Below are 18,571 nucleotides of genomic sequence, written 5' to 3'. Positions count from 1 at the left end.
CAAAAGCTCAGTTGTTCTCCACACAGGGATGGGTTACTGTGGTCCGGAATAAAGCACTGTGGAAGTGAGCCCTTTTGCATGGCCATTTCCCCCTGCTCCAGTCCCCGCCCCAAACACGGGGGGCTTTTTCAGTTTGTTGTTTTGTTTTTTGTCTAGATTAAAATCAGCAACTGCCGGACTATTATAGAGTTATAACAATTATGACAATTAAGTTCTCTGAATTCTCAGATTTCATTTTTTTTAAAGTATCTAGCTCATCGCATTGAAGAGATATAATGGGGAAGGTAGAAACAAGAGCTAGAAACTTGCTATTTTAAAAATGAAAGCTGGGAATCCACAGAACCAGGTAGATTGTTACAATGAGATAACAATATATAACCGCCTATTTTAAAGAAAAACCAAAAAGCCCCCCACTGGCAGAGGGAAAATGGCTGTTGTGGGTCACTGAACAAGGAAATTGTGTCATTGTGGCCAAGACCAAGAAGGTTTTGACTTCCCTGTCCACATAAGTGCCACCCTGACTTTACTGTGATCTTCCCCCAATATTTGCAGCAAAGCAAATTTGAGAGAGTTTGAAGGAAAGATGAGGAAGGTGCCAAGAAAAAGCATGATGTTGTGGGTTAGCAGAAAGGGGGTGGCTGCTTCCCAGGAGAATCCAAGTTGAGACTTTTCCCCCCAGTACATTTTTACCATCCAGAAGCATTGTCAAAAACTCTCTTTTAAAGCTGTGAGTCTGCGGCACTAGTTCCAAAGTAAGAGCTTTCCCACAGCATTTCCTTTGCATATGCAACATCATTTCCACGGTGTCTACTACTGCTCTTCTCACAGCATGTAAGGACTATTCTGGCCACTCCCTGCTTTTATTTTTTTTCTCATGCAGGACTGTCCCTAGACGGTCTGGCACTAGGGGCAAGGCTAACTTCTGGCACTCCCCCCCCAACACACACACTGATAAGGTCACTGAGTCACATGGGGGTGCCCAATTTGGTGACCCCAGAAGGCTGGCGCCCTAGGCAATTGCCTAGTTTGTCTAGTGGCATGGCCAGCCCTGTTCTCATGTTCAATAGCACTGTGATGCAACTGTAGGAGGAATTTCTGTTTTGATTGGCTGAATCTATTCAAACAACGAGGACATCCATTTAAATTTAAAATTTCTTCCAGCTTGCCCTCCTACTTGCTTTCTGAAAAAAATAAAAATGGAGAACACTGGGTCTCCCAGGCTCATAGGTTTGACTGCCTCTCAAATTGCATTTTTCCAAGTTTTGATGTTGTGTTTCCAGTCTTCCATTACTGCCTGTTCTATTTATTTAAATCGCTTGCATTTGATTACTCACAATGTAGTGTGGAAATTACAAATTACATTGAAATGCAAACAATTTTTTTTAAAGAGCCAGGTTTTTTGGAGAGCCAGTTTGGTGTTGTGGTTAAGTATGCGGACTCTTATCTGGGAGAACCGGGTTTGATTCCCCACTCCTCCACTTGCACCTGCTAGCATGGCCTTGGTTCAGCCACAACTCTGGCAGAGGCTGTCATTGAAAGGGCAGCCTCTGTGAGAGCCCTCTCAGCCCCACCCACCTCACAGGGTGTCTGTTGTGGGGGAGGAAGAGAAAGGAGATTGTGAGCTGCTCTGAGACTCTTCGGAGTGGAGGGCGGGATATAAATCCAATATCTTCACCTACCCCACAGGGTGTCTGTTGTGGGGGAGGAAGGGAAAGGAGATTGTGAGCCTCTCTGAGACTCTTCGGAGTGGAGGGCGGGATATAAATCCAATATCTCCATCTACCTCACAGGGTGTCTGTTGTGGGGGAGGAAGGTAAAGGAGATTGTGAGCCTCTCTGAGACTCTTCGGAGTGGAGGGTGGGATATAAATCCAATATCTTCATCTACCTCACAGGGTGTCTGTTGTGGGGGAGGAAGAGAAAGGAGATTGTGAGCTGCTCTGAGACTCTTCGGAGTGGAGGGCGGGATATAAATCCAATATCTTCATCTACCTCACAGGGTGTCTGTTGTGGGGGAGGAAGGGAAAGGAGATTGTGAGCCACTCTGAGACTCTTCGGAGTGGAGGGCGGGATATAAATCCAATATCTTCGTCTACCTCACAGGATGTCTGTTGTGGGGGAGGAAGAGAAAGGAGATTGTGAGCCGCTCTGAGACTCTTCGGAGTGGAGGGTGGGATATAAATCCAATATCTTCTTCTAAAAAATCAGTACATTAAGAGCTAACAAGCAAATGCTATGCAAGTGACGTAATCACACATTATATTAGACTAATTTTTAAAAAGAAACCAGGAGGAGGAGGAGGATGGCGATGATGATGATGGATTTATACCCCGCCCTCCACTCTGAATCGGATGCCAACACTACTGCAAATGTTTTTAAAAAAAAACTTCCCGGAAACAGGGGATTTGTAAACACACAGGAAGAGGAACAAAACTGTGGGTTTGCACCTGGGAGGGCAAACAGTTCTGCAGAAACCCAGACAAACCAATAAATCTGTGGCTATGGGGAAATTCAACACTGTGAAATCAGTCTGAGATAAGCAACAGGGCTCTTCTTACAGGACCTACTGTAAGCTCTTGGAGGATTGACTACATCAGGGGGGGTGTAGACCAATATGCAAATGAGTTCCTGCTATAATAAAAGTCCTGTGTATAACCAGTCTACTACAGCTGTACAGGTCAATGATACACAATGGGAATTCACAAGCAACTATTTGGAGAGGATGTCTATATAGGCCGTATAGCCTCTGTAGCTTCATTTTGGCTCTTGCTAAGTTTCTAAGTTACCTGGGAAGATGGCAGGCCACTCCCAAGAGAATGTTTTCATTCACACTCTCTAGAAAGCTGTGTTCCTTCATCACTGAGTACTAAGTACAATGTCTCTCAGTGTCTAGGATGTAGCTGTGAGGATGTTATTTTTTTTTTTACTTGTAGCCAGCAATTAGGGTATAACATGTTTAATTTTGGTTATGCATCTCATTTCTAGGTCCGGTTAAGTTTCACTGTGCGTGTTTGTGTTTGAGACCCAACAGATGGGAGCTCAGACTTTTGTTTCTGTAAGCTTGATCACTGCTTATTAAAATCTTTTTGTAAGCAAACCTGGGTCCTGCATCTAGTTTCCCTGGAATTTCTGTGAACTGGAACTCCAACCAAGGCCTTATCATGTGCTGAGTTTCTCCATTACCTACACCACACTGGCTCTCCATTCATCTCCCAACCATTACATCCAAAATAGGATCAGATACATCTGTGCACTTAAAATAGAGATAGTTAAGTACACTAAAAAGATATGAAAGCTCAATCAATCTGCAAGTTTATTGTGTGTGTGTTAAGTGCCATCAAGTCACAGCTGCCTACTGGCAACCCAAGCAAAGGGCTTCCAAGGCAAATGAGAAGCAGAGGTGGTTTGCCTCTGCCTTCCTCTTCAGAGTTTCCTTTGGTGGTCTCCTTTTCAAGCACTGACCCTGCTTAGCTTCTGAGATCTGATGAGATCGGGCTATACTATTCTGCCTTTCATCCCTCTAGTTTATGAGTGATGGAAAAATCATAAATAGTAAGGAGAGGAAATGAACACTGAAATGTCAAATATGTGTATGGCTTTTCAACTAACTGAAGCAAGTAGTAGACTTCATGGAAACATCATTCTTTGAGAACGGGAAGCAAGTTGCCACAATACAATCAGTTAAAGTATGATTCAAGAATTTGTGTTTTGTTTTTCCTGACATATCACTGAAATTGTTCCATATATCTGACATGCAATACATGTGGCTTGGGGAAAGAAGCATGGGTGGAAATTAAACAGATATTAATCATCCATTAAAACTACAGAGAAACATTGAAATCCAAGCTTACAAAGGATCACAGATACTCATTGCTGAAACGAAGACAGAGGCCCTTCCAGTGTCTTGGGAACAAAAAGGCTAGACTTTCTACCCTCATCAGTGACCATCAGCATGATTTACAAAAACATCAAATCTAAACACAGGTGCCAATTTAGTGTCGCCTCTACAGAATAGTAACCTACAAAACCCATACCTGTTGGTGGGATGATTCCCGGAGACATGAGACCAGGGACCGAATGCGGCATGATGTGAGAATTCTCTGGGGAGGTAACGCTTTGAGTCCGCTTAGGAGGCCGCCCGGGTCTGGAGCTGAACAAAAAGAAAGAAAGATACAAACAAACAAAAAACTTTACAATTAAGCTGTTGTCTTACACACCATTTCAAAGTTGTTTCAATTGGTAACATGGACTGTAAATAAATTTGTTTCAAGGACGGTTGCTTTTGCAGTTAGATGTAATAGACTTCCATCACTAATTAGATTACATGCAGAATTCATTTTCCTCATTGAAGATCAGCCGCGCTTGATGCATAATTCATAGCCTGCACCTCGTTACCTGTTTCTTCATATTAATATCTATACACAGTTTGAATTGCCTCGTTTGCATATGCTAAAGTTCTGCATGCAGCCTTCAGCACGAAAATTATGCACTAACTTGTAATAATTATTACAGTCAGGCTGCTATTGATTTATGAGACTTTTAAAAACCAAATATGTGTAGTACTTGTAATGAATGATATTTTAAGGTTCTTCAGGAAATTAAAAGGCAATGGCTGCCTAAGGAAATGTTCTGCTTGTTTGATTTAATACTACAGTTAGCTGGGAGGTGGAATGAAAGAGTGATTCAGACCTATAGCACATTTTTCGATGATATGTTTTATTACTTCGCACTACTACCCTGATATCTAGATGATAAATGACAATACATATCTAATATGTGAAAAGGTCTTGCAATTTCTTTATTTTTTGTCACGTGAAAGATAAAGTCAAGTTATCATTTAACCCTTATTCTATTTAAAGCAAAAAATCTTGCTTTTAATATGGGGCATTAGTCAGAAAAAGACTTTGAATAGTTTGTAAGGCATCCTTGATAAATTGCATCCCTAGCACTTTACATCTGTTCTTGGGTGGATTGGTAAAAAGGGACTGACTATACTCACTACCCCTTTAGTCAAAAGATGTCACCATTTTTGGCACCCCATTCACAAGAAATGTCTATTGCGCAAATCCACAGAGAAATCACTTGATAGGGATTCCGCAACAACAAAAAGAATTTAAAAATCTCACTGTAGTGTCCACGTTCAACAACAGTGCAATCCTATGCAGAATTGCTGCAGTCTAAGCCCACTGAACAGACCTAGACTAGAATAACTGCATAAGATTGTGCTAGACATGGAGGAGCTCTGCAATTCCAGCAAGGAACAGCAGCCATTGTATGCCGTAGTGGTTAGAGCCCTGGACTTTGATCCAGCAGATCCAGGTTTCAATCCCCACTCTGCCATGTGCTCAGTCTAGCCTACCTCATAGGGTTGTTATAAAGATAATATGGAGAACAGAAGAATAACATAAGCTGCTTTGGCTTCCCATTGTGGGAAAAGGTGGGATAGAACTTAGGGTTGCCATTTTGCCCAGTGGGGGCAGGGGAACCCCTGATTTTGCAGGCTCCTGCTCGCTGCCGGGCAGCGGTGGAAATCCTGCCTCAGGCAGACATCCTCATATGACATCAGTGACACACTGACATCACTTCCAAAAGGGGGCAAAGCTCTACTTTTTGGGCAAAACTCTGTGGCTTGTAGCTGTTTTACCAGAGTTTTGCCTACAAAGCAGAGTGTTGTCCCGATGTCATTGATGTGATGTCACTTCTGGAAGTGATGTCCATGTGTCAGCGATGTCCCTACCCACCCTTGGAATACACCCCAAATCCCCCCACCGGAAGGAGGAAGGGAATTATTAATAAAGCTATTTTGCTATAAGCAAATAAAGAAATTATTAATTGAGCTATAATAAAGCTGTTTTGTTATAAGCAAATTAAAAACTTTTGAACTTTTTTAAAAAAATGACAATTCTTATTAGTCTTACACCCAATCCAAGGGCTCTAAAGAACATGCAGACACTCTTGTTCAGTGATGGGGTTAATAGCTGTTTCAACTGGTAATTGATTGTTCATTCATTTTTTGTAGAAATATGGCTGCTCCAGAAGTCCTCGCAGTTTGACCAAACAGCTCCAAAACCAAAATCTATTTATGTAGCACAGTTAAATTCCATAGTTGTGTGGAAATACTATTAAAAATTTATATATCCGTTGCAAGGAAACAGCAAAAAAACATTGGTGCTGCTAAAGTGTTAACTTTAGATATGAGAAGGCCACCTTCAACTCTCCCCTCAGATATGTGTCTTCCTTGGTGGGCTTTACTGATCAAGCTAACATAAAAAGAACTTCATGTCCACTGACTTATGCTCCTTAGAGAAATGGCATGGGGGGGGGGGAATCTGGCAAAGTACAATACCGTGTAACTGTATAAACAAGGAGTTCACATTTGTAATTTACTATCTATGGATGAAATGTTATTCCATCAATTCTTGTCCTAGGGAGTTTAGCAATTAGTATTTATACACTAAGCTGTCCTTCAAAGGCTGTTAAATATTGGAAGCATCTTGTTTATCTGTATGTCTGTTCTTAGATGCAAGACAGCTGTAGCACAATGCCTTTCTTTCACTGGGAATATTGGATCATCTTTGTGTTTTGAGACAGCCATGATTTTTTTTTAAACTACAAACCATCCCTAATAAACGAATAACCATCAAAGTACAGGGCATTTCCTTGGAGTTTAATGACTCAAGACCTTGGGCCATTAACCTTAACTGGTCATTAATTCCCAAGTTAATGACCTGAACTGAGGTCATTATTAATATTAAAAGCCAGAAGACTTTTATTTAGTTGAATGCGGATTTCTACCCCCCCCCCTTGCTAAAAAAAATATTATTTTCTAAACTTAATGGAAACATTGCATGAGAAAGAAATTATTCTATTGTGGAATAAGAAGTCTGAAGTAATAAATATACCCAGTATTCTTGGGAATGTTCTCTCTGACCTACAATTAAAATAAATACACTGATTAGATACTAACATGCCTTTCTACACATAGACTGCATCTTCCACTGACAGAAAGACTGTTGTATGCTTTTTGGCCAGAGCAAGAAAAATGAAATGAAATCCAAAAATGTTATTCTACATGTGGAAGCTCTCATGCAAGCACAAGTTCTATCACAGAATGTAGAACCAGAGCTGAATTTATCCATTAGACATTGTAGGTACAGTGCCTAGGGCCCACGCTACACTTAGGGGCCTATATTTTAATTTGTTTTAAAATTAGAAGGGGGAAAAATGAACATTCAAGTCAAAGAAATATGGGGTTTTTTCTCCTCACATCAGGAAAAAAAAAAGTTCTTTATAGTTATATAAAAATAATTTCACTATTGGTATTATTGTGGGAGGGGCCTACACCACAAAAGTGCCTAAAGGCCACAAAAGACAATGTGGCCCTGTTTGGAACCTTCTGCTATAGAATTAAACTGGTCAAAAGGGCTTAAAAGTGAATCCTACGAGGGATGGAGATAGAAGCTAGAAGGTAGTTTCAAAGGTAAAGACAGGGATTGGGTGCTACAAAAGAGCAGGTAAAGTTGTGTAGGTGATTAAAAACTCAACAAGAAAACAGCAGCGGACACTCTGGAGCCTTATATGAATGGCTTTTGATGTCTTTACAGAATTGCACTTGGACTCCTAGAACAAAGAGGAACTTAATTGATAGGATTAACCAAGACTTGGGGGGGGGGGGGTGTTGACTCTCTTGATTGGAATGTAGTAACCAAAGGATGTCACTGATTCAAAAAGGATGGGGATTTGGGGGGGGAGTCTGCTATCAAGTCACAGTTGACCTATGGCGACCACAGGGTTTTCAAGGCAAGAGACGTTCAGAGGTCAGTTGCCATTGCCTGCCTCCACATCATGGCCCTGGTATTCCATGGAAGTCTCCCATCCAAATACAAGCTGGGACCTACCCTACTCCGTTTCTGGTATCTGATGAAATCAGGCTATCCAGGTCAGGGCTCAACCATGGTAGCTGCAACATAAAGGGAGGGGCAGAAGAATTATCTAAAAAGTTGTGCATCAGCACAGAAAACCGAGATAGTGGGGCATGATAGACGTGTTGAGAGTATTTGGGTATAAATCAGGACCTTTTTCAAACAGGAACTCACAGGAATGCAGTTCCTGCTGGCTTGGTATAAAGGGGGTTTGGCCTAATATGCAAATTAGTTCCTGCTGGGCTTTTTCCTACCAAAAAAAAACCTGTGCGAAACAATGGTTATATCAAGGATGTGGCCTAATATGCAAATGAGTTCCTGCTGGGTCTTTTTCTACAAAAAAAGCCCTGATAAAAATAAGTGGAAAAAAAATAAATATTGTGATTAGTCAGCTATAGCCCACCAAACAAACCAGAGGATGTGGACAATGCTTTCCTGAAACAAATTACAGAAGTTTTAAAGAGGAAAGAATGAGTGATATTAGGATACTTCAACTACCTTATCAGTTGGGAAACTAACAGTGTTATCCTAAACAGAGTTACACCTTTCTAAGTCCATGGGTTTTGGAAAAAATAAACAAATGTGCAGGTATAGGATAAGGAATACTTGACTTGGCAGTAGTAAATTTGAAAATATATTGGATTGCACTTAATCAGAAGTCACAGGGGGAAAAGGCGAATTAAATGTGCGTTAACAAATGCATAGCATCCAAACCATACAATATCAATAGTCCCACTCTAAGATATCTATGTCAGTCTTCAGCAAGAGTATGGCACCACATTTTGAGAAGTACAGAACTAAATTGGAATGGGTTCAGAAGAGAACAAGAAAGGGACTTGAAAACAATTCCTGCGAGGAAAGGTTGAAGGCACTAGGCATGTTTAGCAAGAAGACTCACTGGACATATAATAATCAGGGTGCGCAAATAGCTGAAGGGCTGCCACATCAAAGAGAGGGAAAGGTTTAGTGTTGTCAACTCTGACTTCTGAAATTTCAGGAGATTTGGGGCAAGTGCTTGGAGAGGGTGGGATTTGGGAAGAGGAGGGAGGACAATGGAAATCTTTATGGTATGCTACAGAATCTATTTTCTGAAGCTGCCATTTCCTCTGAGGGCCCTGATCTCTGTACTCCTGGAAAACAATTGTAATTCCAGAACAACATGCCTCATCTGGAAACTGGAAACTCTAGGAAGACATTCCCTGCTGCTCCAAAGATCTAATGAACTTAAGTTGAAGAAGGGCTAGGAAAACCTGATAATGGTAAATGCAGGGCTGCCAATCCCCAGGTGGGGGCAGGGGATCCTCCAGTTTGGAGGCCCTCCCCCCACTTCAGGGTAATCAGAAAGCGAGGGGAGGGAAATGTCTGTTGGGAACTCTATTATTCCCTATGGAGACTTATTCCTATAGGAAATGATGGAGAATTGATCCGCGGGTATCTGGGGCGCTAGGGTGGAGCTGTATTTTGAGGTAGAGGCACAAAACTTTCAGTATAGCATTCAGTGCCTCTCCCCAAAATACCCCCAAAGTTTCAAAAAGATTGGACCAGAGGGTCCACTTCTATGAGCCCCAAAAGAAGGTGCCCCTATCCTTCATTATTTCCTATGGAAGGAAGGCATTTTAAAAAGAGTGTGGTCCCTTTAAATGTGATGGCCAGAACTCCTTTTGGAGTTCAATTACACTTGTCACAACCTTGCTCCTGGCTCCACCCCCAAAGTCCCCAGATATTTCTTGAATTGGACTTGGCAACTCTAGGTAAAAGCAGTTAAAAACAGAAAAAAAATTATGATAGTGCACTCTCCCTTATTAGATGTCTTCCAGGAGAGATATGACGGGGACCTGTCCTCTGACTTTGCATTTCTTGCCTAGGTCATGGGGCTGGAGTAGAGACTACAGGGAGCCTTCATCTCTATAACTCTAGCACTGTACAAACTCTTCCACAAGTAGAAAAGACCAAGAGTCCAGTAGCACCTTAAAGACTAAGTTTTGTGGCAGGGTATAAACCAATTTGGTATAATGGTTATGTGGTGTGGGCTCTTATCTAGGCGAACCAGGTTTAATTCCCCACTTTTCCGCATGCAATTGCTGGAATGACCTTGGGTCAGTCATAACTCTCCCAGAGCTCAAGAACAGTTCTTGGAGAGCTCTCTCAGCCCCACCTACCCTCACATGGTGTCTTTGTTGGGAAGGGACAGGGAAAGAGATTATAAGTGCTCTGAGACTCCTTTGGATAGTGAAGGGTGGGGTATAAATCCAATCTCTTCTTCTTCCATGAGTCACTGCTCACTTCTTCAGAAGTGCAACTGGACTCTTGCTCTTTTCTGCTGCTACGGACAGACTTAACATGGCTACCCATCTCGATGTGTCTTCCACATATGTTTACAGAGCTGCACTTGCAGCTATTTTCTTTCTGCTTGATCTTCTTCATGGTCTCTGTGCTTCACACTCATGGGATAGAGCACCTGTGCCGATCCCCGAATTAGTACCTAAAAAGCCCGGGAATTTTTTGCGCTCAGCACCAGTGGGCATGCGCAGGCGTCCCAGTATGCATGCTCACTGGCGCCAGCATGAGGATCCCACCAGTTCCTTCTTGACCACCACGTTCAAAGGATCTGCTTTTGACTGCTCCAGTCAGTGCCTGGTAATCTGCTGGATTTCGTCTTCTTAGCCCATTTGTTGTTTTCCTCTTAGTAGTTAATAGTTAATAGTTGTTGTTTAAAAAAAAGACTTTGTGTTGGACTTTGCCCCTCGGGGCTTTATTTCCTTTTTCCCTCGTGGGCTCCGGTCCTATGGAAAGGCATTGGGGGTTCTTCAAATGCTGCTTGAAGTGCGGTAGTAAAATTGCACCCCCTAACGGTCACTCCCTCTGCTTCTTGTGCCTGGGCGAGGGACACCGTGTAGACTCATGCCCGCATTGTTCAAGGTTTTTGAAGCAAACCCGCAAAAATCGTGCGGCAAGGCTATCGGCGGCCTTAGTCAAGTCAGCTCTTCGCCCGCCTAAAATGGCTGCGGATCCATCAGCATTGATTGGGGATGCTACTCAGGCTCTGGCTTCGACGCCGGTCGATCCATCATCACCAGAGCAAGGCCAACCCACAAAATGACCCTCTGAAGGGTTAGTGGCGACCACACCATCAAAGAAACATCGGGACAAGTCGGGGACCCGATCATACCTCCCGCAGTAGCTCAAATCGAAGGAGAAGAGGAAGAAGGACAGAATTTCTTGCACTCCTTCTCCTTCTCGGGATGTCTCAATGGAGTTGGTGTCGGCACAATCGCTCCACCTCGAAAAATGTTGGCGTCTCCTAGCCCACGAAGTCCGTCGGTACTGAGGAGCCACGGCTTGCATCTGCTCCATCTTTCGGGATTGGAGTGGGAAATAGATCTAACGCAGCGGACCCATTCATCCAGGTTGGGGTCGCATTGTCGGAGCGACAGTGGTTCGATATCGGAAGTCGAGGTTTCGGTGCCGAACGAACCTCTAGCACCATTGCCACCTATTATAGGATGGAGAGAGCTCGAATTGGGTACTGTGATGTGTCGCTTCCCTCCTCCTCCATTGTGGGACCAACGCCAGTGGCCTTGCTCATATGGACCGTACTCATATCTGTCGCCATACTCATGGTAGCCTCCCTGTGAGTTTCCGGAATGGGATCAGCAGTCGGAAGCTTCTTTCTCGAGGCTTTCGTATCAATCGGCCACTCGGTGCGCAGCCTCCTGAGAGACGCAGAGAGAGGTCTGGGGACCGGCAAGTTCATCCATCGGTATCGCTCCATTCACCCGAATGTGCTTCGACCCTGGTTTTATCTGAGCACTCTGCTAGGAGAGAGTCTTTGACATCGGACTCTGAGGTCGGTACCGATGATCCAGACAGAGCAGCGGAAACTTCTCCAGATTCTCATATTGCTGAGGACCTTCCCATATCACCATCAGAAGATCTCAAGTCTTATGGGGACCTGGTGAAGCGGATGACACAGTCTCTCTCCCTGCCAGCAGTCCAATCACAGCCAGTCATCGATGATACTGTCTTCGACATAATGCAGAGGGATACATTGATGGCTGTGGCCCTTCCAGTGATGAAAGTTATTCTACAGGCTGTGAAGGAGCCTTGGACAAAGCCAGCATCCACACCGAACTCGACACGTCACCTGAACCACATGTACTGTGTTCAGGAGGCTGGTGCTGAGTTTTTGTTTTCCCACCCAAACACAACTCGGTGGTGGTTTCTTCATTTTCAAGGGCGCGTAAGACCCATTCTTCCCCACCTGATAAAGAAGGCAAGAAAATTGACAATGCTGGCAGACGATTCTACTCAGCGGGAGCTTTGGGAGTGAAAATCTCAAACTACGCTGCTTGTATGGCTCGCTACCAGTATGCGGTTTGGGAGCATTTCACACCGTTGATGTTATCCCTGAGTGAGGAGAAGCGGGCTTCTTTGAAGAAGCTGCAAAAAGAGGGATTTGCCATGGCCAAACAACAGCTGGCTGCATCAAAGCACATGGTGGATGTCTCTGCAAAGACCATAACTTCTGCCGTCTCCCTGTGCCGTCACTCTTGGCTACGGTCTACAGCTCTGCAGCCTGACACCAGGGCCAATGTTGAAGATCTTCCCTTCGAGGGTGAAGGTCTTTTTAGTTCCACCACTGACAGTGTCCTTCAAGAGATGGACTAAAGTATAAAGACCTCAAAGAATCTTGGTGTCCTTGCATCTACTAAGGCCAGCAAGCCTAAGCAGTGGCACAAATCTTGGCCCAAGAGGCCTTATCAGAAATTTTCCCCTGACCAACCCTGGAGACCTTGCTCTTCACAGCCGGAGAGTAGATCTCCTTATAGGGGAAATAACAAGTTGAGGTTTGCTTCAGCTTCTGCGAACACCAGCAAAACTAAGGGCTCTCGCCAGCAGAAGCAAGGCCTTTGATTTTTTTGCTGCACACATCGTCGCCCCTCTTTCTTCTCACATCTGCCTCCATCACCATCTACCGGCTTGGGAGTCCATCTCCACAGATAGATGGGTTCTCTCCATCATTGCAGAAGGCTACAAGACAGACTTTGTTCAGGTTCCGACTCAGTCAGTGATTGTTACTACACCTCCTTCCCCCTCTCTGCTAGAAGAAGTCAGCAACCTCTTGCAGAAACAAGCCATAGAACCGGTTCCGGTAACAGCCAGAACGGGGGGGTTCTATTCTAATTATTTCCTGGTCCCCAAATGGGATGGGGGATTGAGACCAATCATGGACCTTCAAAATCTGAACAAGTTTATCGTGTACCAGAAGTTCAGGATGTCCACTCTGCAAACAATCCTTCCCCTCATCAACCAAGGGGATTGGATAGCAACGTTGGATCTCAAGGATGCCTAAGTATCCATCCATCTTACAGGCATTTCCTTCGGTTTGCGATAGGCTCCAACCAGTTCAAAGCCCTTCCATTCGGCCTGTGCACTGCACCACGGGTGTTTACCAAAACGATGAGTGTTGTAGCCGCACGTCTTTGGCTCCAAGGCATGGTCGTTTTTCCATATATCGACAACTGGATCCTTGTGGCGGATTCGGAAGAGCATCTATCCAGCCATATTGCAATCACTCTTCATCTTCTTCACACCTTAGGTCTGCAGGTCAACATGAAAAAGTCCCATCTCATACCATCAAGGACAGTTCAGTTTATCAGGGCTCTGCTGGACACAAACCTTCATCATGCTTTTCTGCCTCAGCAGAGAGAAATGGACATTTTCAATCTTGTCCATCTTTTTCAAAGCCGGAAATGGGGCAAAGCACAACAGCAGATGCTGGGACTGATGGCGGAGTTTACCAGTGTGCTGTTGTTTGTGAAATTGCAAAACAGTTCATGAAAGGACTGGTCAGGTTGCATCCTCTGTCTAGACCACCTCCACAGTTGTGGGATTTGCCATTAGTATTGGATAGGTTGACTAGGCGTCCCTATGAACCAATGGCAACCTGTTTCCTACACCTTCTGTCCTGGAAGACTGCATTTTTGGTGGCAATCACGTCAGCACGCCGTGTGGGGGAGCTCATGGCTATGCGTTGTGACCACTCATATTTAGTTTTTCATGAGTCCGGAGTGTTGTTGGCTCCTGATGTTTCATTTCTCCCTAAGGTGGTTTCCCAGTTTCACCTTAAGTTGGACGTTTGGCTACCCATGTTTTATCCCATGCCTTCCTTGGATGAGGAACGTCGGTGGCATGCTTTAGATGTTAAGCGTGCGTTACTTTTTTACTTGAGTTGTTCTAAGAGTTTTCGTCAGGACCAGCATCTTTTTGTTTCTTATGCTGCTCCTAGATTGGGTTCAAAAATTTCATCTCAGCGGCTTTTGAAGTGGCTTACTGAGACTATTAAACTGTGCTACTTGCTGGCCAAGAAGCGGTTGCCTGGACCCATTCGTGGACACTCTACTAGAGCGATGGCGATGTTGGTGGCATTCCTGAAGGGTGTTTCCTTGATGGATGTGTGCAAGGCCGCCACCTGGTCCTCTCCGCATGCTTTCATGAGGCACTACTTTCTGGACATGCATACTCAGCAGAGAACTCGTCTGGGAGCTGTGGTGCTGCAAGCTCTCTCTTTTGGTTGACCGTCTTCCCGCCTCCAAGTATGTCTGGCTTGCTAATCTCCCATGAGTGTGAAGCACAGACACCATAATGAAGATAGACAGGTTGCTTACCTGTAACTGTAGATCTTCAAGTGGTCATCTGTGCATTCACACTACCCGCCCTCCTTCCCCACTGCTGACGGTCTCCCAATGGTAGGGGCTTCCAGCGGTCAGGAAGGAACTGGCGGGATCCTCGCGCTGGTGCCGGTGAGCATGCATACTGGGATGCTTGTGCATGCCCACTGGTGCCGAGCGCGAAAAAATCCCGGGCTTTTTAGGTACCGATTCGGGGATCGGTGCGGGCACTCTATCCCATGAGTGTGAATGCACAGATGACCACTTGAAGATCTACAGTTACAGGTAAGTGACCTGTCTTTCTTTAGTTCCAACTACTGCTCATACAAAGCAGGTTAAATCCAAAAACCTCTTCCATAAACAAAGCAGAGCAGGGAAAATATTTTATGGATTCCCATTCCAAGTGCAGACCCCCCAAAGCCATATGTCACCATTGCTCAGGAGGGTTTTCCTAATGCTGCCTAGGAGTCACTTTGGGAGGCTGCCTAGGGCAGTTTGGGAGGCTGTAAGCAAGAAAGGCACAGACAGAGGGAGAAATACGAGTCTATCAGGTTAGCTCAGCTCCCAGTTTATGTACATGGTAAATACATACACCAGATTTACTTGAATTTTTACTCGTCTTTTTGTGGTATCAGGGTAACGTGAAAAGTCATTGTGTACCTCTCCCATTTGCATTCTAGAATCTCCTCAAAAAGGCAGTCCCTTTGGATAGTCTCTATAAAAATAGTGGGAACAGATCAGCCAATAACAAAAGAAGCTTCAAGACCACCTTTCCTGGTATACTCCCAGAAGAGCTTTACGCTCAGGTGATAAGAACTTCCTGGTGGTTCCCCCTCCCAAGAGATATCCAGCTGTTCTCAACTAGGGGTAGGGCCTTTTCTGCCCTGACCCCTACCTGGTGGAACTCTCTGCCGAATAACATTCATGCCCTGCAGAATTGTTGCTGTTCCGCAGGACATGTAAGGCGGAGATGTTCCACCAGGTGTTTCACTGAGGACAGTGATGGTCTTTCAACTAGTCTGGCACTCCTCCTTTCCCCGTTCCCTTCCTCTACAAGGCAATGATATTTCCAGGCTGTTGTATTTTCATGTGTTGCTAATGTTTTTATTTTGGGGGGAGGAGATCTTTTGAATGATCTGTATATTTGCCACTGTTGTACACTACCCTGAGCCCTGTTTTCAGGGGAGGGCAGCTTAAAAGTTAAATTTAATTAATTAAAAAGCCGCACTTAAAGGGATAGGATTTCTCTACTGAGCGGGATGTTGAGCGACTTAATTCCATCTGGAGCAGGAAAAGAGCACTTTTCCATGTAAGAGGATGAGATCACAGGAAAAAAAATCACACACACAGAGTTGCCTTTGCCAGGAGTAAGCAAGGGAAGAGGAGGTCCCTTGCCAGAAAGGCCCATGGCAGGATGACAAGACTCAGGATCTGAATCCAGTAAACTAGGGAACCAGGTTATTCAGGCTGTGTTAACTTTTTAATGTTTTTTTTTAAAAAATAAATAAATCTGTCACTATATTCTCCAGCATATAGCCTGCCTCGGCGGGGAGGGCGGGATATAAATAAAAGATTATTATTGTTGTTGTTGTTGTTGTTGTTGTTATTATTATTATTATTATTATTATTATTATTATTATTATTATTATTATTATTATTATTTATGCAATCATTCCATTGGCTTTATTTTTTTCTCTGCAAGCAACTGCATTCACTTTTCATTCTTATTCTACTTTCCCCAAATAAAAACACAATTTGTTGTTTAAGACAGCCTGTATTGTCCCCAGAATAGGCAAGTGTAAAAGAACTGGGTTATAAGTAGGTAGCAATTGAGGGGCGTGGCGTCGCACACATAGGGAATGGACGCCTGAAAACAGAGCTCCTTACTTACCCCTGCCAAATCCACTTAAGCAAGCGCCCAGCGTTGTTGTTTGTTTTCTTTTTTTTCTTTAATTAGTATGGGAACAGTAGATGGTCAAAAATCCAGATCAAAAAGAAACTCAAGGAACTCTGTTAAAGACTATTTTCCCAAAAAGCCTAAGGCTAAGGCCTCAGGAAAAGCAAGCAGCCCTGCAAGCAAGATGGCGTCGGGAGAAGGGGAAAACACAGCAGCAGACCTAGCTTCATTTCGTTCTGAGGTAATGGAGGCTTTTCAAAAACTGGAAAAAAATATGACTGACAAAATATCTGCCATGATCCAGCCCCTTTCTGCTCAGTTGGAGGGTTTCAAAACGTCCTTAGAGAAGGTGGCAGAGACTGCAGATTCTGCTTTTAACATGGCATGTGCTGTGCAGGAGGACACTCAGTATTTTTATAAAAGAGATGAATGGGCCACTGATAAAATTATTGCACTTGAGAACCAACTGAAAATGGGGAATGTTAAAATTCGCGGGCTCCCCGAGAACTCTGCCTCTCCCTCTGACCTAAAATCTCTTATAGCCTCCTGGCTATCAAAGGCATTGGGTTTTTCTGAATCTGATCTTTGTGCCCTGGAGGCTGCATATAGAATTGGCCCTTTGCGCAGACAGAAAACTTCGTTGCCTAGGGACATTTTAGTCCGTTTCTCTTCTGCCTCAGTTAAATCCAAGCTGCTGCAAAAAGCCCGGGCTATAAATCCACTTCTGCTAGGAGATTACAACATCCAAATTCTACAGGATTTGTCTTCTGAAACCTTGCAAAGGCGGAAAATTTTGAAGCCAATTATTGAAATCCTGAACAGGGAAAACATCAGATATCGATGGGTTGCTTCGTACAAGCTGCAAGTTACTGTACAGGATCGGTCGTTTGTCGCTGGAGGCCTTGACTCAGGCCTAAGCATGCTGAGAGATTTGAATCTTCCTGTTCCCACCGGCCTTATAGAAGCAGTCTCACATGTTCACTCAATAACTTCAGACACTAGATGGCGTCGTGTGCCTATGAACCGTCCTGATCGGCCTGTTTCTCCTAGAAGCTAAACACTGGAACTGTTGCTATGCAGAAATCTTCCCTTTTTTGTGTGGATTCTTGACGTCCCCCCCCCCCTTTTTTTTTTTCCTGACATATAAGCTTTGCCTACTGAACTGCTGACTTATAAGCTTTGCCTACGTGTAACTCTGTCACGGCTTAGAAATATGCTGATGATTGTTTTGTGCCTATGAAGCAATGTTTATATACGAAATTGGGGGGTCCCCCCCCTTTTTTTTTGGTTATTTATATCTTTTGAACACAATGTTATGAATGTGAGGGAGTTATTAATTCAAATCAACTCATTAAAGGAAATCTTCTTGGTTGATTGGGTATGCATGATTGGAAGAATGGGGTGACTTGGAATATATGGTTTGAGTAGGAGCTGGAATGGGGAGGCTGGGTGTTGAGTGAGGGAGTGGGAGAGAGGGAGGGAGAGAGAGTGAGTGAGGGGGGGTAGATCAGAGTGAGAAACTTGAATAGTATGATTAGGGTTTTATATCAATATATTTCTTTCTACTATGAGTTAATGAATTGTCAGGACCTTTTCCCTTCCTGTGTGAATTGTTGAATGGAAATGAATCTGTGAGACAGAGGGTGGGTAGGGAATGTATGTGTGTGTCAGTTTGTGCCTTATGCTACTATGAAGGTTTGGAAACTTGTTTCCCTCACCATCATATCTCCCTACATAGGCTTATAAGTGGCTGAAGGATAGTTGGTGGGGAGTGTTTGGGGAGACCAGTATTTAATAGCGTTCATAGTTCTGTTTAAAGTTTCATTGTATTTTTATCATAGTGTCTTAAGTCTTACAATAACTTTGTGATCGAGATCTGATGCTGTTACACATGGTATATTAGTTTGCCTGTAATTATCTTTAATTCACTAACCTGAGTTGGTAAAAGGCACAGGTTTTATTATATGTGGCTTTCTAGGCATTTTAGCCTTGACTCGATCAGCTTTGTTTGGCCTTTCATTATAAACTTTCTATACATTCGGCTCTGTTATTCTGTTTATAAATTTTATTTTTGCTGGGTTG

At 43.8% G+C, this 18,571-nt stretch overlaps 1 protein-coding gene across 1 annotated transcript in view; it reads right to left on the bottom strand.

The window, feature by feature from the left end:
- DACH1 (dachshund family transcription factor 1) overlaps nt 1-18,571 on the bottom strand; it is a 653,381-nt gene that overhangs the window by 395,868 nt on the left and 238,942 nt on the right. The window contains exon 4 of the mRNA XM_060235063.1: nt 4,034-4,149. Coding sequence (XP_060091046.1) covers nt 4,034-4,149 — 116 coding nt within the window. The remainder of the gene's footprint in view (nt 1-4,033; nt 4,150-18,571) is intronic.

The sequence above is a fragment of the Heteronotia binoei genome, chromosome 3, assembly GCF_032191835.1.
Source record: "Heteronotia binoei isolate CCM8104 ecotype False Entrance Well chromosome 3, APGP_CSIRO_Hbin_v1, whole genome shotgun sequence".
Taxonomy (NCBI): Eukaryota; Metazoa; Chordata; class Lepidosauria; order Squamata; family Gekkonidae; genus Heteronotia; species Heteronotia binoei.
Note: the sequence above shows the minus strand (reverse complement) of the source record. Positions and strands in the feature narration are given on the sequence as shown.